At 41.1% G+C, this 27,342-nt stretch overlaps 1 protein-coding gene across 14 annotated transcripts in view; it reads left to right on the top strand.

Annotated features, from left to right (window-relative positions):
- GIGYF2 (GRB10 interacting GYF protein 2) overlaps positions 1–27,342 on the top strand; it is a 145,669-nt gene that overhangs the window by 108,361 nt on the left and 9,966 nt on the right. For 6 of the 14 annotated variants that reach the window (XM_071216047.1, XM_058299877.1, XM_058299880.2 and 3 more), the window contains 7 exons: positions 284–384; positions 2,172–2,333; positions 4,602–4,760; positions 5,674–5,952; positions 22,490–22,612; positions 26,212–26,415; positions 26,529–26,740. In XM_071216047.1, the coding sequence (XP_071072148.1) occupies positions 284–384; positions 2,172–2,333; positions 4,602–4,760; positions 5,674–5,952; positions 22,490–22,612; positions 26,212–26,415; positions 26,529–26,740 (1,240 nt within the window). The remainder of the gene's footprint in view (positions 1–283; positions 385–2,171; positions 2,334–4,601; positions 4,761–5,673; positions 5,953–22,489; positions 22,613–26,211; positions 26,416–26,528; positions 26,741–27,342) is intronic. The other 8 variants (XM_058299883.1, XM_071216049.1, XM_058299884.1 and 5 more) reach the window with 3 other exon arrangements.

Below are 27,342 nucleotides of genomic sequence, written 5' to 3'. Positions count from 1 at the left end.
AGATTCTTCATCTTTTAAAATGGGAATATGGTCAGATAACCTCTTAGGGTTCTGTGAGGATGAAATTAGTTGCCAGTAAATACCTGAATGCTTTGTCTTCTGGATGTTTTGAAAGTTATTGGTATAAAGTAGAGCCCACTAGTGTTCAGTCTATATAAAAGAACAGATGTGTATGATGGAGTTCATTCAGGGCCAGGAAAGCAGCTTTTTTCATTATGCTTGTGGGTGGGTGGCCATGTGTCTGAATTTTGACAGCTTACTGTTTTTTCTCTCTTTCTTACAGTTTGGGAAGGTGGTAGTGTATGGGATCTTCCTCTGGATACCACAACTCCAGGACCTGCCCTTGAACAGCTTCAGCAAATGGAGAAGGCCAAAGCTGCAAAGGTCTGAAACTCCTCCTTCCAGAGCAGTGCATGCCTTCTGGCTGCTGGATAGAGGCATTTGTCTCTTGATCTCTTTCTCTCTAGCTAGCTGTGTTTTTTCCTTTTGGTCTGCTACTATTTAGCTGATAAAAGTATACTTACATTCTGTCCTTACTGTGCCCTCTTCTCCCCCAAAAGACCCTCAAACAAGAATTAAAATTGAGTAATTGGGTGACACATTAATGATCATAGTTGTAGGTATTTTTAAGTTATGTTATTTTTGGTATAAACATTTGTTATGAATAGGAGAAATGTATGAAAATAATGACTGCATTGCTTATTAGACCCTTGATCTGCAACTTGAGTTTCACTTCAGTAATACAGTTCCTATGTTGAATCTTTATAGTATATTTATTTCCATATCCTAGCTTCCCCAGAACCGTAGCTGAAAAGCTCAACATTAACATTAGATCCTCTTTTCCATTTATGTCTTCTAGAGGAGCTAGGATTTCTGTTTTACACTTGATGCATTTCTATCCCCGAGGTAGTGACAGTGTCCTTAGAGTCCCCAGAATGTAGAATGGATTCATTGTCAAGTTCTGTCTTCATAAATAAGAAGGGGCATCATTCAGATAGTTCTTGAGTGCCTTGTAGTTCCACGGTGCCTTGTGCCAGGAACATATAGATCATGGAAGATTCGGGTCCTTCAAGTAGCTTGTAGCCTTCAGAGGGGCACGGACAAGATACGCTTTTAATTACTGGGTAGTCAAGAAACACATGGGCCAGCCACCTAGTTAGAGAGGCAGCAGTCAGAAATTCTTTAACATGTTCAGTGGACGGTAATACCTGTGTGCTAATTTTTGCTTGAAAAGTAATAGGATTTAGCCCAGTTGAGGGGTCTGGGATGACAGAGTATATGGTGGTGAAAATTAAATTGCCCTTGAAAGAAATAGAACCCATAAAGGCCTGGAAGTGCACAAGAACATACTGGATTCAGAAAAAAACTAAGTAATTTGGTCTGGAAGGTAGGACTGAGGAAAGAATGAGAGAGGATACTAAAGGTGAGACAGGCCAGTCATGAGGAACCTTGTATAGATCAGGTTGAAGAGTTAAGATTTAGTTTCAGGGTGAAGGATGCTGTTCAATGTCAGCCTGGGAGTGAGTGATTTTTTGGTTGTGGGGTGGGGACACTGAGCTGGGAAAAGGAGGCAAACCTGGAGTTGGGAAACCTGATTAAAAGACTTTTAGGAATGTGGGTAAGAAAAGTGAAGTCCTGAACTATAGCTGTGGCATGGTGGAACCAGAGACTAGGTGCTGGATTTGAACTAATATTTAGGAACTATAAGTAATAGGATTTGTTAAATGATCTTCAAACTTGAAAGAATGCTATGATTATTTACACTAGCAGCTTTACAGCATTGCTTTTGAAACTTTGTAGCCACAGTTATATCTTATATCAGAATACCCCTCATAGGGAATAGTAAAGAAATGTCACCCCAGGAGAATTCCTTTGTTACTCTCTCTGTTGGACACTTTCTCTGCACATCTAGAAGATGCTGTATAGTGGGAGTGTGGAATGAGGAAGATGGTAAAAGCAGGGGGAAAGTGCATTCCATTTAGAAGAGCATAAAACTCTTCTGATTTTCTGTGACATCAAAGTGAATAAGAGTCCTTACAGGGATTCATCCTGAGTAATTAAGTGGATAGGAGTATCTACAGACTCCAGTTTCTCCTGACAGTACTGGTCAGTGGTTTGGAGGGTTCCATGCTTGCCTTCAGGTTCCTAAGAGTACTCTTATGTAATCACAGCTAGAGCAGGAGAGAAGAGAAGCAGAAATGAGGGCAAAACGGGAAGAAGAAGAGCGAAAGAGGCAAGAAGAACTCCGGAGACAACAGGAGGAAATTCTTCGGAGACAACAGGAGGAAGAAAGGAAAAAGCGGGAGGAAGATGAGCTTGCCAGAAGGAAACAGGTATATGTCTGAGAACTCTGAGGGTTAGCGCGTATGGAGGGCCTTCAGGTTGTGATGTTTATTTCCCTCATTAATGGGATGGTTCTTCAGGGGGGAGATCGGGGAAATGGTTTCCACAAAGTCAACAGGGAGTGAACAGCAGTATTAAGAGCAGAACCTTAGAAGACTCACTCACCTTTAGAAAGAATATCTGTTGTCTACTAACTTGCACTGGAGGTATAGTCCTCAGTCCTAGTAAATCATCAGAATTGATTTCTTTTGTATATTTCCTGTGATTTTACTAACCAGTTAGATTTTAGAAATTCCACCCTTGCTGTTAAAAACAGTGAGGAGGGAAGCAGATGTGCCTCAGGGGATTGGACACCTGCAGAAGTCCTGGGTTTGGTTCCCAATGCCTTCTGAAAACAAGAACAGACAACAAGCAAACAAAGGAACTAACTCAGGAGAGCTGATGTGGCTCAGTGGTTGAGTGCTGACTTCCCACAAAGGAGGTCCCAGGTTTGATCCCTGGTATCTGAAAATAACACAAAAAACAAAAAACAAAAAAAAATAATGAGGAAGGAACTGGTGTGCAGTATTAAATATCAATTTTTTTAAATGTGCTTTTAAAAATGGTTTATCTTTGGCTCAAACCTGTGTTCTTTTATTCGTTCTTTTGATGAACTAGTCTTATTCTCATTTATATTCTGGTGACTAGTATTTTGAAAAGGAGCAGCAGGGACTCTATATGTATAACATATATGCTTTTTTCCATTTTTAGGAATTATCATTTGGGAGTGGATGTGGCTTAAGCAATTGAGTACCTTCTTCCCACATGGGGTGGGGGAATGGGACCCAGGTTCGGTCCCCGATGCCTCCTGAAAACAAAAAAAAACAAGCAAACAAATGAGGGAACCAACTCAGGGAGCCGATGTGGCTCAGTGGTTGAGTACCAGCTTCCCACATATGAAGTCAGGGGTTTAATTCCCCTTCCTAGTACCTCAAAAATAAAAAAAGCGTTATCATTTGTGCTTGGTATTTTGTAGCCTGCCTTTTGACATTAATGAATTATGTCATCTTTCCATGACATATTTACTGGCTTTTTGAAATTTCATTTTATTAGCTAGATTATAATAATTTAGCCAGTAACCTTTTGTTGTTGGACCTTGAAGGTTTTTCCCATAAGAGTGAATGAAAAATCTTTGTGGCTGAGTCTTTGCTTAACCAGTGAGGTTTAACGTTTTTCATGTTTTGGCCATTTGTATTTCTTTTTTTAAAATTCTCTATTGCTATTCTGGGCCCGTTTCTCAACTGGAGTATTTCATAGACCCCAACTTTGAAGAATCCACTCTGTATTACCCTCAAAAGTTAGCCTTTGCCTCATGTTTCCCACTTGCTGGCCCCAAAAGGTACTTAGTGAAAAAAGAGTCCATGCTGAGATTAAGTTTCAGAACTGTGAATATTTCTTTTTTTTTTTTTTTTTTTAAGACTTATCTATTTATTTTTTGTATTATCCCCCCTCCCATATGATTCTCTCGTTCGTCTGCTCATTGTTTGCTTGCCTTCTCCAGGAGGCACTGGGAACCAAACCCGGGACCTCCCACGTGGGAGGCAAGTGCCCATATCCACTCCCCATAGGGTGCTACATCTGCTGGCTTGTGGCATCTGCTTATTTAGGCAGCTTGTTGCGGCAGGTACAGTATCTGCTCATCTTTTTTAGGAGACACCAGGACTCGAACCAGAGACCTTCCATGTGGTAGGCAGGTGCCCAACCAGTTCAGCCACCTCTTCCTGTGAATACTTCTTAGAGTCACAGTGTACATTAGCATATAAAGGCTCTAAGAAGTATTGCAGTCAAGAAATCTATTTAATTCTGTTTTTCTCAGTGTTTCTTAAATTAGTTTGACAATGGGACCCTTCTCTGTAAAATATTTATTAATATCTATGAAACTTTTGTTCTTCAGTACATATTCTGAGACACCTTGCTTTTATCCATTATTTCTGACTGTGAAGGCATTTTCAACCTCTCTCTTATGTTCAAAGTATATAATCCGGTAGTAGTTGATATAATCAGATATTAACTACTAATATCTTAAACACAAATTTTTTCTTATTTTGTCCTCTCCCCAATTCATGCATATACCTTTTACTCTAGAGCCTGGTTATATACTTTTTATATTTACTTTTAACAGAATCTTGGCACCACATAACATATTTCTTTTCAAATTACAATGTAGTGTATTGACTGTGACCTTGTTTCATCCCTCTCTACCTTTTTTTTAACTTTAGGAAGAGGCTCTGCGGCGACAGAGGGAGCAAGAAATTGCATTAAGACGACAGCGAGAGGAGGAAGAACGACAGCAGCAAGAAGAAGCCCTTAGAAGACTAGAGGAGAGAAGAAGAGAAGAGGAAGAAAGGCGGAAGCAGGAAGAATTGTTACGCAAGCAGGTGACCAGATTGTTTAATCTTCTCAGACCCCTTCAGTCATCATTCAGTTTTCACATGTAGTGAACTATCAAGAAAACTAAATTCTGTTATAAGATAACTTCCAAGTTTGAGTATTAACTATTAAATAAACATAATATAGTGCAAATGCACTGTATGATAGCTGTTATACTTATCTGGAGAGCAAAACTTTTTTTTTTAAAAGATTTATTTTATTTCTCTCCCCTTCCCCCTGCCCCAGTTGTCTGTCCTCTGTGTCTATCTGCTGCGTGTTCTTCTTCATCTGCTTCTCTTGTTGTCAGTGGCACAGGAATCTGTGTTTCTTGTTGTTGCATCATCTTGTTGTGTCAGCTCTCCATGTGTGCGGCACCATTCCTGGGCAGGCTGCACTTTCTTTTGTGCTGGGCGGCTCTCCTTACGGGGCGCACTCTTTGCGCGTGGGGCTCCCCTACGTGGGGGACACCCCTGCGTGGCAGGGCACTCCTTGCGCGCTTGAGCACTGTGCATGGGCCAGCTCCACACGGAGCAAGGAGGCCTGGGGTTTGACCCGCGGACCTCCCATGTGGTAGACCGACGCCCTAACCACTGGGTCAAGTCTGCTTCCCTGCTTTAGAGTGTTAGACATGTTTCCAGGAATCTTTCCTCAGGTCCTGCTGTACAGCCTCTTAGGGGTCAGTACTTTCACTGCAAGCATTCACGGTAACTTTCATTTCATATAGAAGTTAGCAAGTAAATTAAAGTTTTACCTTGTAAGCTGATGCCAGATGGTTATGGTTACTGTGTTTGTATGTGTGTGTACATACTTTTTAAAAACTTCTATCTTATGTCAACCTAAACAGATTTTCTGCTTTATCATTTATATAGGCAATTGAGAGAAGCCTTCAAAAAGTGATTCAGATTTTTTCTTGTACTACAGATAATTTTTCCCCCCTTTTCTTTAATTTCTCCTTCTGGGAAGGAAGAGGAGGCTGCAAAATGGGCCCGGGAAGAAGAAGAAGCTCAGCGTCGATTAGAGGAAAACCGGCTGCGAATGGAAGAAGAGGCAGCCAGACTCCGGCATGAGGAGGAGGAGCGGAAGAGGAAAGAGCTGGAGCTCCAGCGGCAGAAGGAGTTGATGCGCCAGAGGCAGCAGCAACAAGAGGCTCTCCGCAGGCTGCAGCAGCAACAGCAGCAACAGCAGCTGGCGCAGATGAAGGTAAATCATTAGACACCAACTCTAGGAGCTACTTCTTAACATTTTTTAATCTGGTAGAGGCTGGCGGTACCAGTAGCAGTAAAACCTTTATTAAATATTACTACTTTGGACTTTTCTGATTGTCTACAAAATAAAGTATTGATTATGTATTTGGTGTTAGGCATTATAACCAGGATAAAACGGAAGAGGATAGGATATAAGCAGTGATGCAGACAAGAATAAGAAAATCTGTTTGGTTAATAAATTTAATGTGGTTCATTAAGACATTTGAGTACCTACTGTACACCAGCGCAGCACTGCTGAGACAAAGTCTCGTGAGTCAAGGCAGTTGCTCTCAGAGAGCTCACAGTCAGTCTTAGGAGAGCAGTAGACATATTTACCATAAGTGCATCAATACGAGTACGTTTGGATATGGAAGTGAGAACCAGAATATTGGGCTTGCAACACAGTATTCCATGAGGATTTATTGAAAATTGGGTTGAGAGATGATGTATGCAAAATATTGTTTTAGGAAGATTTATAGTATTATTTGGAATAAGGGGAAAAAAGTGAAGACTAGGAGCCAGTAAAGACAGAGTGAGAGTGGTGGTGAGAATGAAAAGAAGGGCCATTAGGAGAGAGTAGACCGATACTGATCGGCTTGACTTAGTGACTGTCTGGATCTGAGGCACAAAGGCAGAAGCTAGGGTGCCTATTATATCGTAGGTCTTCAGTGACTGGGAAAATAGTGAAATTATTGATGAAGTTGGGAAGGGAGGAGCAGATTATTGCAGGGGCTACATAACTTCATGCTAGGCCTGCAGTTAGCAATAAGACTTTTTGTTCCCTCACTTTATGGCGCTCAAAGGATAAAGGCATGTAAACAGGTAATTAGAAGACAGTGTCCTGAGTATAACGAGAGATGGCATTAAGGCAGTTGTTCTCAGGTGTGGTCACCTGGGAACATATTAGAAATGTAAATTGTTGGCCTTCACCCCATACTTGCTAATTCAAGAACCTCTGGGGATATGGCCTAGCAATCTATTTTTCAAACAAGCCCTCCACATGATTCTGATGCGTCCTAAAATATGAGAACTGTGTAGTGTGTTGAGAAAACCAAGGAGACCTCCTAAATCCATCCTGTTAAGTTTGGAAAGGCTTCCTAAAAAAAGATAACTTCCACACTGATCTTGGGGTCAGGGAGGGAATGAAAAGTAAAATAGGCAATTTTGGGGAATGGGAGAGTTTATAAGAGAGGATACAACATGGAGTGCGCACACTGTGGTAGGTTTAGGGGAATTTTAAAAGCAGGTCACTTTTGCTGAAGTGTAAGGCAGGTCCAGATCACCCTGGGCTATATATAACCTGTTACAGAGTTAGGACTTAAAGATGTGTAAGAGGGAGTGAGTGGACTTCTGAAGAGTTTTCAGCAAGGGAATAGAACGGTCAGATTTTCAGGCACCTATAAGCCACTGTGATAACTAAATGGAAGATGGTCTTGAAGGGGACAAAACTGGAGGTAAGCAGACCAGTTAAAGGGGGCTGTTGGAGTTGCTTAGGCAGCTTTAGTTGCTTAGGCAACTCAAGGGGGCTGTTGGAGTTGCTTAGGCAAAAGATTGGAGGGCTTGATCCAGGCCTAGTGGTGGTAGGCTTGGAAAGAAGATTATTACTAATTACTGAGAGCTTACTTTGTGTTAGTCACTGTATTGATAGCTTTCCATATGTTATTTTTATCTTTATAACTACCTTTACAAAGGTTAAGTATTGTTACCTGTATTTTACCAAAGAATAGAAAAAGCTATGAAGGTAAGTTACTTGCATTGGGTCCTGCTGAGAGTTGGTAGCAGAACCACTTATTAGAACCTGGGTGTACTTGACTTTAGGGCCCTGAAGAAGCTGTAAAAAGACCTTCCTAAGAGGCCATATCACAGGACTTAGCAACTCATCAGAATATGGGGGTGAGGCAAAGGCATGGGTAATTTCTAGATTCCTGTCTTGTCTGGCTGTCTTTTGTCGTGTTCAGTTCGGCGGCTTATACTTTCAAGACTCAGAGATATTTTATAAACATTCGAACTGAGGATTAGGAACTTGAGATAGCTAGGAGGAATTCCAAAAGGGTTTTTTGAGGGAGAAAAAAACAAGCAGTAGTAGAATTTTTAAATAGCTTTATTGAGTTAAAATTCACATACCATGCATTCCACCCATAATATATAATTCAGGCAGTTTTACTGTGTTGATGGATATGTACAGTCTTCACTACAGTCCATTTTAGAACATTTTTATCACCCCAAAAAGAAACCCTGTATTCTTTAGCTGTAACCCCCTAGCCCTCTATCTTACTATCCTTTAATCTACTTTATGTATTTGCCTACTCTGGACTTTTCACATAAATGGAATCACATAATATGTGGTCTTTTGTGCCTGACTTCTTTCACTTAGCATAATATTTTCAAGGTTCATCAAAGTTGTAGCAGTACTTCGTTCCTTTTTGTGGCCAAACAGTATTCCATTGTATGGATATACCACCTTTTTAAAATTCATTCATCACATGATGGATATTCAGATTGGCTCTACTTTTCAGGTATTATGAATAAGGCGCTTATGAATACTTGTGTGCAGGTTTTTGCATGGACGTAAGTTTTCCTTTCTCCCGGATATAATCCTAGAAGTGGAGTTGCTGGGTCTTATAGTAACTCTTTAACTTTTGAGAAACTGCCTATTTTCCAAAGTGGCTGTACCATTTTACATTCACACCAGCAGGGTATGATGGTTTTAGTTTCACCACATCCTGACCAACACTTTTCTTCCTTTCTGTGAGTTGCCTTTTCACTTTTTTGATAGTACCCTTGGACGCACAAAAGTTTTTGATTTCAATAAAGTACGATTTATCTATTTTTTTCTTTCATTGCATGTGCTTTGGGTGTATGGTTTAAGAAACGTCTTCCTACCACAAGATCTTGAAGATGTTTCCCTATACTTTCCTCTAGCAGTGTTATGGTTGTAGCCTTTATATTTAGGTCGTTGATCCACTTTGAGATATTTTTTTTTAACATGGTATGACATAAAGGTCCATCTCCTTTTTTTTTTTTTTTTAGCATTTGGCTGTCCATTTGTTCTAGCAACATTTGGTTTCCCAATAAATGGTCTTGGTAACCTTATTGAAAATCAGTTGGCTATAGATAAATGGAATTTTTTTCTGGACTCAATTGTATTCATTGATCTATATGTCCATCCCTTTTTTTTTTTAATATGTCTGTTCTTAATGCTAGTAACACATTGTCTTGAGTACTGTTGCTTTGTTAATAAGTTTTAAAATTGGGAAATGTGAGCTCCCCAGCTTTTTGAAGATTGTTTGGGCTCTTCTGGGTATCTTGCAAATCCAAAGGAATTTTTGGAACACCTTGTCAGTTCTTACAAAGAAGCCAGCTCGGATTCTGTAGGGATTGCATTGACCTTGCAGATCATTTTGGGGGATGTTGCCATCTGTATTAGTCAGGGTTCTCTAGGGAAACAGAAACAACAGGAGATATCCCTGAATAGTATGAGATTTTGTAAAATCCTCTCGTGACCTTGGGAACGTACAAGTCCAAATTCCTCAGGGCAGGCTGCGAACCAGGGGCTCCAGTGAAGGTCCTTAGTTCCCAGGAGACGTTGGCTGTCCAAAATAGAGCTGGAAATTCTTCTCTAAATGCTGAAATAAAATCACTTCACCTTTTATGGTCTTCAACTGATTGGATAAGTTGTCACTCAGTCAGCCATCTATGCAGTCAACTCACTGATGATTAAAGTCCATGATATTTCCTTGTTTACAATTAGCGCAGGGCTTGCTGACCAAACTAATGGGTACAATTACCTGGCTGAGTTTACACATTAGCCTAACCATCACACTCTATCCCTTGTCAATTTGGCAGCCATATACATTACCTTAAGTCATACATAATCTGTAAATAAAAACAGTAACAGGCATATATATGTATATATATTTCCACCTAATAATATTCACCTGTCCTGTGTATAATTGGAAACACACTGATTCCCTCCAGAATAGGGTGCAAGTCTTTGGGTAATATTCACTCTTACTCTTGACATCCTTAAATGTTACAAAATATTATAAAAATGGAACTATTTCAATATATGTTATATGATTAGGGAAAAAATTAGGGAAGAAAACAAAGATAATCATTTTATGTGCATGTACAGTCATACTCCTAACAAAACAAGAAATTCATGACCACTACAGTCTGTCCTCATTTCTGTATGGTCACATAGTCAAAGTTCATATTTATCACTACCTTCTTCCCTTACCCATTCCATGTTCCCTTTACCTTCAGCAAGCACCTCAGCTGACCATGGTTCTTTGCCTGGTGGGTGACCCAAACCTTCATTCCTGAAATTTCTGGGCCATGTCAGTCCTGCTTGGTTTGGGTTGTTGCAGTTTTCCATTGACTTTAATCCCAGGACATGGTAGTACTAAGAGATGCCGTAGGGTATCTCCTATATTCCAGACAAACTCTTCTTTATCTCCATTATGTAGATGTAGTCCATTGTCCCTTGGTAGTCAGGATCAGTACCCCAGACAGAACAGTAATTCACTTTTTTTTTTTAAGATTTTATTCCCACCCTCCTGCTCCCTGTGTCTATTTGCTGTGCATTTTTCTGTGTCTCCTTGTCTTCTCTTTAGGAAGCACCGGGAACTGATCCTGAGACCTTCCATTATGGGGGAGAGTCATTCAATCACTTGAGCCCCCTTAGCTCCCTTGTTTGTTGTGTCTCTCATTGTCTTCCCTCTCTCTCTCTTTTTTTTTTTGACATGCCATCTTGTTGCACCACCTCTCTGCATGGGCCAGCTCTCTTTCACCAGGAGGCCCCAGGAACTGAACCCAGGACCTCTCCTGTATGGTAAATGGGAGCCCAGTCACTTGAGCCACATCCGCTTCCCAGTAATTCACTTCTTTGCCTGTTGATTCAGAGGAATGAGGAGCCTAAAGTGGCCAGGTGGCAGTCTAACTTCCAGTTCAGTGGAGTCACTATTGTGTTCCCTGGAGGAAGCACTCCTCCTTTTGGAATTAAAACCTATAGACCAGCAGCAGTTAAGGTTGCAGAAACAGGAAGCAGAAATTTTCCTAGTGGATCACTAGGTGTAACAGTGACTGGTACCACTCCTTTTCCCACCCTGTGATTCCTGGGTCCATGAATCCTGACTATAGGGAAAATAGCACCTACACAGCCTCCTGAAGAACATTGCCCCAGTCCTGGAAGGTATTGCCACCTAATTGGTGCCATAATTGAGTCTTTAAAAGGCCATTCCACTGTTTATCAGTCCAGCTACTTCAGGATCATGGGAAACATGGTCAGACCAGTGAATTCCATGAGCATGTGCCCATTCCTGCATGTTATTTGCTGTTAAGTGTGTTCCTTAATCGGAAGCAGTACTGTTTGAAATGCCATTGCAGTGGATAAGACATTTGCTAAGTCCACGAATGGTAGTTTTAGAAGAATGTATGTTATCTATTCCAGTTAGAACAAATCACTGTCCCTTCCATGATAGAAGTGGTCCAATGTAATCACCAGTAGCAGGCTGATCACCTTGGAGAATGGTGCCATATTGGGAAGTGAGTGTGAGTCTCTACTGTTGGCATATTGGGTGTTCAGCAGTGTCTATAGCCAAGTTAGCCTTAGTGAGGAGAAGTCCATGTTGCTAAACCCATGCATAACCTCTATCCCTACCACCATGGCCACTTTGTTCATGAGCCCATTGAGCAATGACAGGAGTGGCAGGGGAAAGAGACTGAGTGATAGCCATACAGTGGGTCATCTTATCAACTTGATGATTAAAATCTTCCTCTGCGGAAATTACCCTCTGTTGATCATTCACATGGGACACAAATATTTTCATGTTTTTTTTACCCACTCAGAAAGGTCTGTCTATATATCACTTCCCCGGACCTCTTTGTCACCGGTTTTCCAATCATGTTCCTTCCAAGTTCCTGACCATCCAGCCAAACCATTGGCAGCACCCCATGAATCTGTACAAACACACCTCAGACACACCTCTGACCATTTCTTCTTCCAAGCAAAATGAACAACCAGGTGACTGCTGAAAGTTCTGCCCACTGGGAGGATTTGCCCTCACCACTGTCCTTCAGGGATGTCCCAGAAAGGGGCTGTGTGCTAGGTGGTACCTGAGTGTGGTGCAGAACTTGTCTGTAAACCAGGCCCAAGTTTTCTCTTCCTCAGTCAACTGATTATAAGGAACTCCCTAAGAGACTATAGCTGTGGGCTGGAAAAAAGAAGGTAACGTATCAAGAGTGGTGACCATGGACATTTGGACCACTTCCTCGTGTAACTTATTTATGCCTTCAGGATCTGCTTGAGCTCTGTCTTGTATGTACCTCTTCCACTTTATCATGGCGTGCTGCTGTACATACCCAGCTTTATGGTTTGGTGGGTCAGATAATACCCAGCTCATGATGGGCAACTCAGGTCTTATGGTAACTTGGTGGCCCATGGTTAAGCATTCAGTCTTTTCTAAAGCCCAGTATCAGACCAAAAGCTGTTTCTCAAAAGGAGAGTAGTTACCTGCACAGGATGGCAGGGCTTTGCTCCAAAATCATAAGGGTCTGCATTATGATTCTACTAAAGGGGCCAAAGGCTCTGTATGGCATCTCTTTGCTACTGACACTTCCAGCATCATTAGATCTGCTGGATCATATGGCCCAAATGGCAGTGTAGCCACTCAAAACTAGTAGCTTTTCTGGTCACTCAGTAAATAGTACCTCAGATGAGGAATGTGTTGTCTCAAAAATCCAAAGAAGGCACCTAGGAGCTCTGCCTCTGTTTTGGTCATAGTAGAAGCCAGATGCAACAACTTATCCTTCACTTTATTTATTTAAGGTGAGATTGGGGGTTGAACCTGGGACCTTAAACATGGGGAAGCAGGTGCTCAAACCACTGAGCTACATCTGCTCCCTTATCCTTCAGTTTAGGAGGGATATCTCTATATGCCCCAAACCACTGGACACCTAGAAATTTTACTGAGGTTGAAGGCCTCAGTTTTTTGTTGGATTTATCTCCCATCCTCTTACACAAATGATTTACCAATGAGTCTAGCATCATTGCTACTTCTTGCTCAGTAGGTCCAATCAACCTGATATCATCAGTATAATGGACCAGTGTGATGTCTTGTGGGAGGAGTAATGATCAAGTTCTGCAGACAGTATTATGACATAGGGCTGGACAGTTGATTTCCCCTTAGGCAGCACACTGAAGGTATATTGCTGGCCTTGCCAGCTGAAAGCAAACTGTTTCTGGTGGTCCTTACTAACGGCAATTGAGAAAAAAAGCATTTGCCAGATCAGTAGCTTCATACCAGGTACTAGAGGATGTGTCAATTTGCTCAAGCAATGATACCACATCTGGGATAGCAGCTGCAATTGGCGTGACCACCTGGTTAAGTTTACAGTAATCTCCTGTCATCCTCCAAGATCCATCTGTTTTCTGCAAAGGCCAGTAGAGTTGAATGGGGATGTGGTGGGAATTACCACCACTCTTGTATCCTTCAAATCCTTGATGGTGGCCCAGATCTCTGCAGTCCCTCCAGGAATTGGCTATTGCTTTTGATTGACTGTTTTGCTAGGTAGGGCAGTTCTAGTAGCTTCCACTTGGCCTTTCCTATTGTAATAGCCCTCACTCTGCAACTCAGGAATCCAGTGTGGGGATTTTCCCAGTTACTGAGTATATCTATCCCAGTTACACATTCTGGAATTCGGGAAATAACCACCAAATGTGTCTGGGGACCCGCTGGTCCCACTGTGAGACGGACCTGAGCTAAAACTCCCAATGATCACCTCACCATCATAAGCCCTACTCTTGAGTTATGGACCACAGTGACGTTTTGGGTCTCTGGGGAATTAATGTCATTTCTGAGCCAGAGTCTGGTAATGCCCAAAATGTCTGATCATTTCCTTTTCCCCAATGCAGTTACCCTGGGAAAAGACCATAGGTTTCTTTGGGGTAAGCTTGGAGGAAGATTAACAGTATAAAATTTTGACAGTATAATAGGATCCTTCCTCAAGGGGACCTGGCCTTCCGCTCATTCAGAGGGCTCTGGGTCTGCAAACTGCCTCAAGTATGAAAATTAAGGGGCCATGATTCTGTGTGTCTGTAATGCAATTTAGGGTTTCGTTCCCTCAACCTAAAACAATTCTGCTTTTACAGTTCACGTAGGAATTTAGTAGAGTGCCTGTCTCTTTCACTTCTGGGTGCCCCATGATCTATTAACCAATGCCAGAGCTCTGTGCAACTAAGCCTATCTTGATTTCTCCTTTGAGTTTGCCTTTCATTGTGGTAGCCATGACCATCTTGTCTTTTGGTGATTAACTGCTGCTACTTGGCTTCTACCAGGCAGATCTAATCATCCCCATAGTGTTTAAGGATTCTAGTTCCATGACAGCAGTTCTCACAGTCATATTTGGACTACATCGAGGCGCAATCACAGAGCTCTTCAGGGAAGATGGGGTATAGTTTTACAGATTTATTCCTCACAGTCCTGGTTAAAGGTGTGTCCTATGGACATTCCTGGGGTGGGTGGACAACTCTTAAATGGTGAATCCATTCTAGCATTGAAATCTTTCTATGCCTTTGAATTCCTTCTGCTGTATACCAGGGCAAATCGGGTATCTCAGCCTCAGACATGCTAGGCCATCTTTTGGGCCATGTTTCAGCCAGCCACCTGAACAAACTGTTAGAGCCCTTTCTAACCCCTTGAGCTACAGCATTGAATTCAGAATCTCTGCTTAGTAGGCCCATATCAATAAATTAAGCCTGTTCCAACTTTATATTCTTTCCACCATTATCCTATACCCTTTGTATCCATTACCACATATTCCTCTGATTTATGTCTATATAAATTGGAAAACTCATGCAGTTCTTTTAGAGTGTAGCATACTTCCTCATGGGTCATTCTTTGTACTTTGCCTTTGGGAGCTTATTGTGATTTTAGTCTAGTAATAGAAGAGAGGAGGGGTGGTAGGTATGGGTAAGGAGAAGAATTAGATGTCTTGCAGGCTACTGACCTCAGAGTATTCCTTTGCATTTTCATCTGTTGAGAGAGGATTAATCTCTTCAGACAGGGGTTGGAAGGCAGACTCCTCAGGCCAGGGAGGAGGTTGGACAGTGTAGGATGGAAGTTTGCTGGTACCTGCCTTAGGGCTGGGAGGAGGTCCAGACTCCATGGGACAGTCTGGAAGCTGGGTGATAAAACTTGACATTGCATGGTCTCCATAGGGAGACCATCACAGGTTATCTGGCAAAGTCTCAGCAGAATGTAGTGTTTCAGTGTCCCGACTGATATCATCATCAACCCCTGTCTCCATCCCAATCCTCAGGGTTCCATTCTTTTCTAATCAGTGCCCCCATTTTAATAGCAGACACCCTGCAAGGTTGAGATTTTAGTTTCCTTTGTAACTCTGCTACTCATACAGTGAGACTATAAAATTGGTTTTCAGAGTTCTCAAGTCTGTGACTGCATGAAACAAGATTTTCTTTTACATCATTCATGCACACGTAGAAACTTTCACATCATTCATGCAGCATTTTAAGTTATAAATATGAAGCCTTTAGTTCATCCCTTTTTTTTTTTTTTTTTAAACTGTCTCCAGAGCAAGGTACCACTCAGCGATGTCGCCTGAGCTTGGAGTCGGGGACCTGAGAAGCATGCAGACTATGGAGAGGCTTGAGTGGCCTGGGGTGTTGAGTCAGAAGGAAGGAGGGTTCTATCAAGATGTTTTAGAAGCAGCTTTAGCAAGGTATAATTGACAACACAACTGCTGGTAGTTTAAAATGTACAGTTTGATAAGTTTTGGTGCTTTGAGATACTCATGAAACTATCCACACCACCAGGATAGCAAACATGTCCATGGCTCCCAAAAGTTTCCTGGGCCCCTTGGTGAGCCTCCCAATGCCCCTTGTCCCATCCTCTATCCCTGGGTAGCCACTGCTCTGCTTTCTGCCACTATAGTTCAGACTGTTTTCTAGAATTTTGTGTAAATGGAATGTACTCTTTTGTGTCTGGCTTCTTTTACACAAAGTAATTCTTTTGAGATTCGTCATTGTTGGAGTACCAAGAGTTTCATTACTTTTTATTGCCGAGTAGTATTCCATTGTATGACTAGACCACAGTGCTTTTCCATTCATTTGTTGAAAGACATTTGGCAGTGTATTAGTCTGCCAAAAGGGTGCTGATGCAAAGTACCAGAAATCTGTTGGCTCTTATAAAGGGTATTTGTTTGGTGTAAAAGCTTCCAATTACAGGACCCTAAAAGAATCCTTCTCAAGGTTGCTTTCACACTAAAATCACTTGCCACATGTTGAAGTAGAATAGTTGCTTATCTCTGCAAGGAGTCAGCCTTTTCTCTGGCTTCCTCTCTTTCAGCTGCGGCTAGCAATGGGCTTGTCTCTCAGGGCTTCTTCTCTCTCCTGGCATAGGGCTTGTTTTTTCCCAAGCCTTCTATATCAGTCTCAGTTGTTCTGTTCTCTCCCCAAGGTCAGCTGCAAAGTATCAGGCGAATGGCTCATCTCTCTCCGTGGCCCCAGGATCAAAAATTACAGAGCTCTCTCTCTTCCCATATGTCTTCTTCAGTGAGTGTCCGTTTATATCGGCCCACCAAGCGGGCGGGGGTGGAATCAAAGCCCTTATCTTTAACAGGTAATTTAACCAAAGACATCTCAGCTGAATCTAATGTATTCAAAGGGCATTGCACCCAGAGGAATAATTTACAAACATATAATTTTCTTTTTGGGATTCACAATACTAATCTCAAACTGTCATAGTGTTCAATAAACATGATGAGAACAGACATCCTTGTCTTCTTCCTGATCTTAGGGGGAAAGCATTCAGTCTTATAGCATTAAGAATGATGTCTGCCACGGGTTTTTGTAGATGCCTTTCATCAGGTTAAGAAAGTTTCCTTCTCTTCCATATTTGTTTAGTGTTTTTATTGTGAAAGAGTATTGGATTTCTGCTGTTTTGGCAAATACATATTAATTTCTATATGCTGTAGACCCACCAATACATCATGTGTTGTGTGTGTGTTGTTTTATAGATGGCAGTTAAAATCAGTTAAGAAAAAATATGCATAAAATTGTCTTTTGTATCTTTTTAAAACTTCTTTGCATTTAAAGTCTTTTTTGTCTGATATTTGTATAGCTACACCTGCTTTTTTTTTTTGGTTACTATTTGCGTGGATTATCTTTTTCCAACCTTTCACTTTCAGCCAGTTTGTGTCCCTGGGTCTAAAGGGAGTTTCTTGTAAGCAGCATATGAATGGCTCATGGTTTTTATCCATCTTGTCAGGCTATATCTTTTGATTGGGTAGTTTAATCCATTCACATTCAGTAATATTACTGTAAATGCATTATTTACTTCCACCATTTTATTCTTTGGCTTTCATGTGTCATATCTTATTTTCATCTGTCTTTTTACTCTTTTGGTTATCCTCTTTGCTAGTCTTCCCTTCTACATTCTCCTTCAAGCCACTCCTGTCTTTTTCTTTAGGACTGTAGGCTCCCTTAAAGGCTCCCTGCAAAGGCAGAGTCTTTTTTATGAGCTCTCTTAGTTTCTGTTTATTTATAAATATTTTAAATTCACCTTCACATTTGAAGGACAGTTTAGCTGGATAAAGAAATCTCAGTTGGCAGTTTTTCTCTTTTAGTATCTTAATTATGTCATATCATTGTCTACTCATCTCCACGGTTTATGATGAGAAATCTGCACTAAGTCTTACTAGGTGTCCCTTGAGTGTGATGATTTGCTTCTCCCTTACTGCTCTCAAATTTTTCTCTTTATTTTTGGTGTTTGACTTTCTGAGTAGTATATGTCTTGGAGTAAATGTATTTGGATTTATTCTGAATGGGGTACACTGCACTTCTTGGACATGTAAATTCACTTCTTTCTTAAGAGTTGGGAAATTTTCAGCCATTATTTCCTCTGATATTCTTTCTGACCCTTTCCCCCTCTCTTCTCCTTTTGGAACTCTCATGACACCTATGTTGGTGTGCTTTGTGTTATTCAACTCCCTGAGCAGAGGCTCATTTTTTTCTATTCTTTCCTCTCTTTATTCTTCTTTCTTCAGTTTTAGCTGTTCTGTCTTCTGCGTCACTTTCACTTTTTCTATCATTTTTGGGTCTGCCGTTGTATGTCTCTGATGTGTTTTTTATTTCACTTATTGCGTTTTTCTTCTGTTGAGGTTTTCAAATTCTTCTTAGTGCTCACCCAGTGTTCCAGTGCCTTTTTTTATTTTTCTTTTTTTAAGGTGGTACCAGGGATTGAACCCAAGACCTTTTGTATATATGAAGCAAGTGCTCAACCTGTTATGGGTGTTTAAAATTGTCCCTGTTTTGTTGCTCAAATCTGGGTCATGGACCTAGTAATGGGTTGCAGACCCACTTCTAAAGATCTTGTGGAGGGAGTCTGTAAAGGCCGGAAAAATCCTCTTGTTTAGTCAGACAAAATTTCTGAGCTATACCTCTGGCTCACTGTCCTCAAAGAGTGCTCCATGGGGGGTAATAGGGATAAGGACCTCTGTCTTTTAAGCCAGGGCAAGGGTGATTGGAGCCCCAGCATTCTCAGTGTCACTGTACTCAGGATTGAGCCCCTGTTCCATAAGCTTGGTGGAAGAAGGGAGCCCTACCTTTCAGGTACACTTGTCTAAGACTTACCCTCTGCAACAGGCCGAAATGTGTCCATCTTCCTGGGGTCAGAGGAGGCAGGGAAGGAGTGGGTCTTGTTTCAGGTACCATAGACCTCTCACTGTTGTTCCTGAATTTTAGTAGAGTTTTTTTGAGTAAAGGTTTTTGTTCTTTATTTTCATTTGCTATATGCCCTTAGATAATTTCCAGAGACTTCTTATAGTTTTATTTTTTTTAAGTACTTATCAATGGTGTAACTGGGGAGTGGGACTATAGAGCTTCTCTTACTGTCAGTGGAATCAGTAGGTTTTAAAAATCAAAATTGCATCAAAAAGGTCATAGTGTAAGGATGGGAAGAAAAGGAAAAAAAGTTCATTTTGTTTTTTAATCAAGAACGAGAATTAGGGATTCATGGGACACAAAATGGGCAGAATTCTCTACTGTTTGCTTCTGATTTGTGAGATGGTTCTAAAAAGTATGACTGTCAAACAGTAGTTCTGAACAGGCAGTATAGGATGATGGTTGAACTGGAAAATGTCATGAGGCAACATTGAACAATCTGTGGGTATTGTTTACATAGAAGAAGACTTAAGGAAAATGAGAGCTATCTGCCGACATCTCTCTGTCCTGTGAGAAAGACTAAGTTTGATCGTATTACCCTAGAAAACAGGCCATGAATCATGGATGAGAACTGCAGTGATGCATATTTTCGCACAGCATTGATTAGGATTCATGGAAATTGGCCATTCTGGGTGGAAGCACCTATCTATTCTTGGTACTAGCTGAGGGGAGGGGATTGTTTTCTGGGTATGGTGGGGACATGTCCATTGGGATTTTAGACACCATGAGTAATCTTGGCTAAAAAGCTATGTCAGAATTACAGATGTTTGCAGATTCTCTTGTCTTACCTTTGGGTCATCTGATCCATTAGGTCTGAGTGAGGCTAAGGCATCTGAATTTTTACAGGTCCCCCTAGGTGATGCTGCTAGGTTTGAGACCCTTCTGTCTGTCTTTTTTTTTTTTTTAAAGATTTATTTATTTATTTAATTCCCCCCCTCCCCCGGTTGTCTGTTCTCTGTGTCTGTTTGCTGCGTCTTGTTTCTTTGCCCTCTTCTGTTGTTGTCAGCGGCACGGGAAGTGTGGGCGGCGCCATTCCTGGGCAGGCTGCACCTTCCTTCGCGCTGGGCTGCTCTCCTTACGGATGCACTCCTTGCGTGTGGGGCTCCCCTACGCGGGGGACACCCCTGCGTGGCAGGGCACTCCTTGCATGCATCAGCACTGTGCATGGGCCAGCTCCACACGGGTCAAGGAGGCCCGGGGTTTGAACCGCGGACCACCCATGTGGTAAACGGACGTCCTAACCACTGGGCCAAGTCCGTTTCCCCCTTCTGTCTGTCTTGATCTTGATGGCAACTTCCAGTTTCCATTTCCTGTGGGGAAGAAGAAGAGTCAATTTTTGCTCATTTTGCCTGTCTATCCCTCCCCACTCCCCAGCCTCCTCTTTCAGCTTCCATCTATACCCTGCCTCCACCCAGCACAAGGGCATTTTAAGAGAAATGCCCCTAGTATCTGCTATATTGGCAAAAAAATATTAAGGGTTGATTATTCTCAATAGTGTTGAGGTTATTCATTTGTAGAGCTGTTTGGCAATGTCAGTGAAAACTTTATAGTCCTTATTCTAGCAGCTCTGCTCTGAGACATTTCTGCTGTAGATGCATTCTTTTGGGGACTGTTTGGCATTTTACTTGCTTTAATCCATGTACTTCTGTTATTTTTATTAAACAATTATTTTTATTAAACATTATCTAAAAGCCTGGTCAGGTTTTTTTGTTGATTTCCCCCACTCCCTGAAATGGCTCCCTCATCTGTTGGCTCATTGTTTTTACTAGTGTGCTTGGTTTTTTCCCTTGTTGTCTGCTTGTTTGTTTGTTTTTTCTCTCTGCTTTGTTTTTGTTTGATTTCTGCTCATTGTTTTTGTTTGATGTCTGCTCTTTGTTTGACTTAAGAGGCACTGAGACTTCCCACGTGGCAGGTGGCACCTGATTGCCGGAGCCACATCTTCTCCCCTTTTTTGTTGATTTTGTTGTTTGTCTTAAGACCTAAAAGAGGTCTCAAAATTCAAACTTACCTTGTTTTGGCCAAGAAGAGCTTGTTTTCTATTTTAGTCAATAATAAGTAATAGGAAAAATAGAATTACTATTCTGAGTAAATTACTCTTCTGATTAAATTACTCTTCTGATTACTATTACTGATTAAAAACAGCCTAGTGCTGGGAAGCAGGTATAGCTTAAGTGGTTGAGCACCTGCTTCCCATATATGAAGTCCTGGGTTTGATCCCCGATACCTCCTGAAAACAAACTAATGGGGAAAAAAAACCACACAACTCTCTCTGGGGAGCAAATGTAGCTCTGTGGTTGAGTACCTGCCTCCCATGTATGAGGTCCTGGGTTCAATCTCTGGTACCTCCTAAAAACAAAAAATAAAACCACTTGTTGCTCTCATAACTGTATGCTATAGCCTGGTTAAGAGTGACTCCCTTTCTTAAAAGGCTGATTGAGAACTATGCTTAACACTGCCCGTTAACTGCCAACTTCAGCTCACTCTTCAGAAATCTTGTCCTTAAAACTCTGGACAATAGCATATCAAGTTCATTGTTGCCTTCTTGGATTAAAAAATTTTCAGGAGTGGATGTAGCTCAAGTTGTTGTGCCTTCTTCCCATGTGCGAGGTCCTGGGTTCGATTTCCTGTAGCACCAGAAAACGTGGAGGAAAAAAAAACCTCATTGGGGAGCGGATATAGCTCAGTGATTGAGCACCTGCTTCCCATGTATAAGGCCCTGGGCAATCCCTAGTACTTAATTTTTAAAAAATTAGTGATGCTTTTGTTCACTGTGTTCACTTTATGGATTATATTGCTATATATGTCAGTGCTGGCCAGATACAACAAATTTGGAATCCTGATCTGCAGATCACTTATAAATGTGTGTGTGTGTATTTTATCCTAAATTGTTAATTTTTTCCTTCGTGACTTTATTGTATTTATATTTTATGAAAGCAGTCTTATATATGCAGTATTATCTATATTTGTATTTCACCTGAGGTTTCTATGTTATATAGTCCCATGTTACATTTTTAACTTTCCTCCTGGTGATATACATGTCCGTAGACTTAACCTTTTTTTTTTTTTTAAGATTTTTTTCTTTTTAATTTCTCTCCTCTTCCCCCCAGCCCCCCCCTCCGTTGTCTGCTCTTTGTGTCGATTCGCTACGTGTTGTTCTTTGTCCACTTCTGTTGTTGTCTGCGGCACAGGAATCTGTGTTTCTTTTTGTTGTGTCATCTTGTTTGTCACCTCTCTATGTGTGCGGCGCCATTCCTGGGCAGGCTGAACTTCCTTTCACGCTGGGCATCTCTCCTTACCGGGTGCACTCCTTGCGCGTGGGGCTCCCCTACGCGGGGAACACCCCTGTGGGGCACGGCACTCCTTGTGTGCATCAGCACATTTCGTGGGCCAGACTTAACCTTTTAACCACTCTTATATCCATTTTATAGCACTGCTAGTCACAAGCACTATGTTGTGCTTTCACCACTTCTATTCATTTCCAAAGGTTAACAAACACCCTTTTTAACAGTTCTGCTCAGATTAACCCTCAGCTTTAATAATTACAGGTTTGGGGCAGTGACAAAAAATTAAGGAAGCAAAAGAAGCGAACCAACTGAGAGAACAGTATGTAAAAGGGATGAAAAAGAAAATTTGAATTGAATGTTGTAAATAAAGTTGAGGGAAACATTAGGATTCTGGCTGTACGTAATGCCTTATTGCTCCTCTGTTCCCTGCCCACGTTCCTTCATGCACTCTTCTGACTTCCTTTTAGCTTCCCTCGTCTTCAACATGGGGCCAGCAGTCCAATACAACAGCATGTCAGTCCCAGGCAACGCTATCTTTGGCTGAAATCCAAAAACTAGAAGAAGAACGAGAACGGCAACTCAGAGAAGAGGTAAATTTTAAAAGTCAAAGTGTCTGGTGAAACAGTATTCCAGGTTAGCTAGTGAGCATTATAGGATACTAAATATTATTATTTTCAGAATTGCTGTATGTATGAGTTGGATGTTCTTTATTAAACTCTTTAGTCTGTAATTTAGTCACACTAATAAATATGAGGGATCTAATAGCAATAACAATAAGATTGGGTAATGTAAAATGTTCAGATACCTTAAATATTTTACTACAGCTCTTGAGAATAGCTCATAAATAAAAGTATGCAGATTGTTCAGAAATGTGGGTGAGTTTGTACAAATAACCTTTTGTAAATTTGTTGTTTAGAATGCAGAATGGTTTTTTTTCTTTTCTAAAAACTATTGGGTTCCCTGACTAATATAGATACTCTTAAAACTGAACAGAAATAAACATCCTCTGCTTTAAAAAGTCTCTATTCTATAGTTCGTCATCATGATAGGATGGGTATAAAAGCTGAAAAAAAGAGATAAAAAGGAAGAGTTGTTGGCAGAGAGGAGAAAATGAGTAAGTGAAGTGGTTTGATTCAGCATGCCATTAGGTACCTCATCCATTCAACAGATATTTACTATGTACCTACTCAGTGGCAGTCTGAGAAGATAGCTGAAACTAATACATAAAAATGTCTGCCTTCCTGAAGCTTGCTGTCTAATGGAGGGGAAATGGGCAATTAAAAAATAATATATAGACCATAGCACATATTAGAAGGCAATAAGTGTCAGCAAGAAAAATAAAGTGGGAAGGGGGATAGAAAATGCTAGAATTGGGTATGGTAGTGGTGGTGGTAGTGATTGTCCATTTGTAAGTAGTGTGTGTAACCTGGAAAGGCCTCTAAAAAGGTGATGTGATGGATCAAAGACCAAAGAAAGTGCTTTATGTGAATGGGATTTTAGGCAGTGCAGTCAATTTGTTAGCAAATGCAAGTTGTCGTTTTTGGATCTGGGTGGTGTGCTTCACTGAAAGGTAAGTGCTATGAAACCCAAGTGGCAGCTGTCTGTACACACTCGCATGGCATGCACTGGAGGCCATCCAGTGGGTTAAAGTCTCTCTTCACTTTGGAAATTACCTTATTGAAAAGACTGAACTTGCTCTGAAATTATTTCTCTCTCAAAGGATATCAGCAAATGGATGCAGAGCCAAGAATATCTTCTTTCTTCAAGGCTAGTAGTTCCAATAATTTTGATGTCTGCTGAACAAAAAATAATAATAGTGATAATAAGAATGAGAATCACAGTTTTTTTCTTGTTCATCTTTTTTTGTCCATCTGAAGTTAATAATTGTCTTCTTTTTATTTTCTTCTTTGAATCTCCAAGTCTTCCCACAACTTTCAAAAGCTCTATAAAATGCTTCTCAATACATATTTCTCATATAGAGAAACCTAAGATCATTTATTTGCATTATTTCCCTGGAGGCATTTTTGCTGGAATCCTCTAGCATGTTCCAGTTTGAACATTCTTGGCTTACTACATAGCTATTCTCTATTCCTGAATTCCTGTCATTTGCATTTTGTTCCACTGAACTGATTCTGATTTTTTCATCTTCTCTCTCCTGTTTTCCCTGCCTGTCTTTTTATCTTTCTTGATCAGTGTGTCTTAGTTTCCCAACTGCTAAAACAAATGTCGTACAATGGGTTGGCTTAAACAATGGAAATTTATTGCCCCACAATTTTTCTGGTTTTTCTTGTTTTTTTTTTTTAAGATTTATTTTCCTCCCACCCCCACCCTGTTGTTCTGTGCTCACTCTCTGCTCTCTGTGTCCATTTGCTGTGTGTTCTTATCTGTCTGCTTGTCTTTTCTTTAGGAGGCACCAGGAACTGATCCTGGGACCTTCCAGAGTGAGAGAGAGGTGCTCAATCTCTTGTGCCACTTCAACTCCCTGGTCTGTTGCGTTTCTTATTGTCTCTCCTCTGTGTCTCTTTATTGTGTCATCTTGATGCACCAGCTCTCAAACGGGCCAGCACTCCATGTGGCCTCCTCCCTGTGTGGGCCAACTCACTGCATGGGCCAGCTTGCCTTCACCAGGAGGCCCCGGGAATCAAACCGTGTGCCCTCCTCTATGGTAGACGGGAGTCCATTTGCTGGAGCCACACACATTTCCCTGCTCACAGTTTTGAGGCTAGGAGAAGTCCACAATCGCAGTGTCGGCAAGTGATGCTTTCTCCCAGAAGACCATGGCATGCAGGTCGGCTGTCAGCAGTCTTTGGTCCTTGGTTTTTCTGTCACTTGCTAGAGCAAACGGCAGTGTCTTCTCCTTTCTCTTCAAGGTCCTCCTGACTTCCAGCGGGTCTTCTCTCTTTCTTTGTATGATTTCCTTTGCTTATGAGGGCTTCCGCCATGTTGGATAAGGCCCTCCTCGTTCAGTGTGGGCACACCTTAAGTAAGAACATCTTCAGAGGTCCTAGTTACAAATGGGTTCCCACCCACAGGACCAGGGCTTGGGACCTGAACATGCCTTCATTATGCAATCCTCAGCAGGGAGACAGTGCCTCAGTTTTATTTTCCAATCCTTCTGTTAAATCCTTAATATATGTTCCCTTGTTTTAAATTCCCCTGAGTTCTTAGAGTCCTTATTTTGTTCTCTAAATGTTTCTTTTTATAATCTTTTATTCTTATTTTACTGAATATATCACCTAACCTAAGGTTACTGATAGCGTTAAGATATCTTATTTTCCCTTGTCTTGTTTCTTTTTCCACTGAATTTTGTTTGGGTTTGTGGATTTCATCTTAGAACTTCACATCAAATGGTTGTTGATCCTGGACTGTTTGTTCATATTTAAGTGCAAGGCACTGAAAAGCTGAGTGGAAATTCTATATTTGCTTCAAAGGGCTTCACCGTAAATGATTTTCTGGCTGTGCCAGATGGGAAGTCTCCCTCCATCTGTTGATCTCTTAAGAGTTGGTCAGCTTCCTCATAGAATAATGATCCAGTCTCTTGCTTGGGAGGGTACCCTTGTGGAGGAAAATGGGTAGGGGTCCCTCTGGTTCAGCCTCTCCAAAGAGGAAACATTTGATTTTTTGCTGGGGTCAGGGAAGGACAGTTGGGGAGGCAGCCTGGGGCCTGCTCTTTTCTTATAGACTTGGAGCCAATCTTCCTATTTTTAGCCCTATCTGGGTTCCCTTAGTTTGAGATGCCCAGCAGCTCCAGTTCCTGAGCTTTCTGTATGTATCAGCCTGTTTCTGATCTTCCTTTACATAGGTTTCAACTTAATTGATTCTGTAACATTGGCTATCCTTATTTATCTACTTTCCAGCTTCTTAAAATCTATTGTTCTCTTTGTCCTTATGGGATTTATGCCTTTAAAAAAAATTTTTTTTAGTCATTCTGGTGAGACTTTAGGAAGCAAACATTTTTCATTTCTATGTTTAACCAAAGCACCTTAATTTTAAAGAAGTAAATTCTACATTCAATCTTTTTGTTCCTCTCATAGTAGCTCTAGCAATTGACAAATCTTTATTTGCACCAAAAGAATTAGCCCAATCAAATGTTTTGTTTAATTTTAGATCACTTCCATCTAGTACGCTGGATGTTTGTAACTTGTCTAAAAACAGGAATCCTGAGCTAGCTTCTATTTTTGTGCAATAGCAGAGGCGCCAGCAGAGGGAATTGATGAAAGCTCTCCAGCAGCAGCAACAGCAGCAACAGCAGAAACTCTCAGGGTGGGGAAATGTCAGCAAACCTGCAGGTACCACCAAGTCCCTTCTGGAGATACAGCAGGAAGAAGCCAGGCAAATGCAGAAGCAGCAGCAGCAGCAGCAGCAGCAACCAAACAGAACCCGGAATAATACGGTGGGTTTATTTTCCTAAACCATCATTGTGTTCGCTGGTGTCATCTTTCTGACTCTTGCAGATTATCTTTTAATATTGCTAACCATAATCTTCTTTGTCTTTTTCTTTATCAGCATTCCAACCTGCATCCCAGCATTGGGAATTCTGTTTGGGGCTCTATAAACCCTGGTCCCACTAACCAGTGGGCATCGGCATCGGACCTAGTCAGTAGTATCTGGAGTAATGCTGACACTAAAAACTCCAACATGGGATTCTGGGATGATGCTGTGAAAGAGGTGGGACCTAGGAATTCAACAAATAAAAACAAAAACAGCACCAGTCTCAGGTAGGGCTCAAAATGATCAAACCTATGTTGATGGTTGTGTTTGGGGGGTTTTGCGGGATGTTGGGTGGACTGAGGAAGCTAGGTGGTTTTATGTATTGCTCTCATCTGTGTTGAAGCACATGAAATCATAGCTGTGTGGGGCTGGCTTTCTTCCCCATGGAAACGTATTTGTGTTAGTTTTAGGGTCTCCTGGTCAGAATATTTCTACTGCTAAGCACTTAGTCCATTGCCTATCACATGATAACCAATTAGTAAATATTAGGAGTAGTGTGGTATTTTTGTTGTTGAACATTTCTCCAAGATATTCTCTAAATCTTAGCATTTTTTTAAGAAGTTGTTTTTTTAACATTTATGCTATAATGAGTATTGTAAACATCTCTGTAATGACCTTAAACTGATTTTTATGATTAAAAATAGCTGTATCTCATTGTTGTCTTTCTTTCCTTAGTATACAGTGTTGTTGAAAGAGCATGAGTTTTGGTATTAAATACACAAATTTAAATCCCAGCACTACCACTTATTAGCTGTGTGACCTTTGGCAAGAGGGAACCTCTTTGAGCCTCAGTTCCCTCATATATAAAATGAAGATGATAATAACTTCA

This window comes from Dasypus novemcinctus, chromosome 7 (assembly GCF_030445035.2).
Source record: "Dasypus novemcinctus isolate mDasNov1 chromosome 7, mDasNov1.1.hap2, whole genome shotgun sequence".
NCBI classification, from domain to species: Eukaryota; Metazoa; Chordata; class Mammalia; order Cingulata; family Dasypodidae; genus Dasypus; species Dasypus novemcinctus.
Note: the sequence above shows the minus strand (reverse complement) of the source record. Positions and strands in the feature narration are given on the sequence as shown.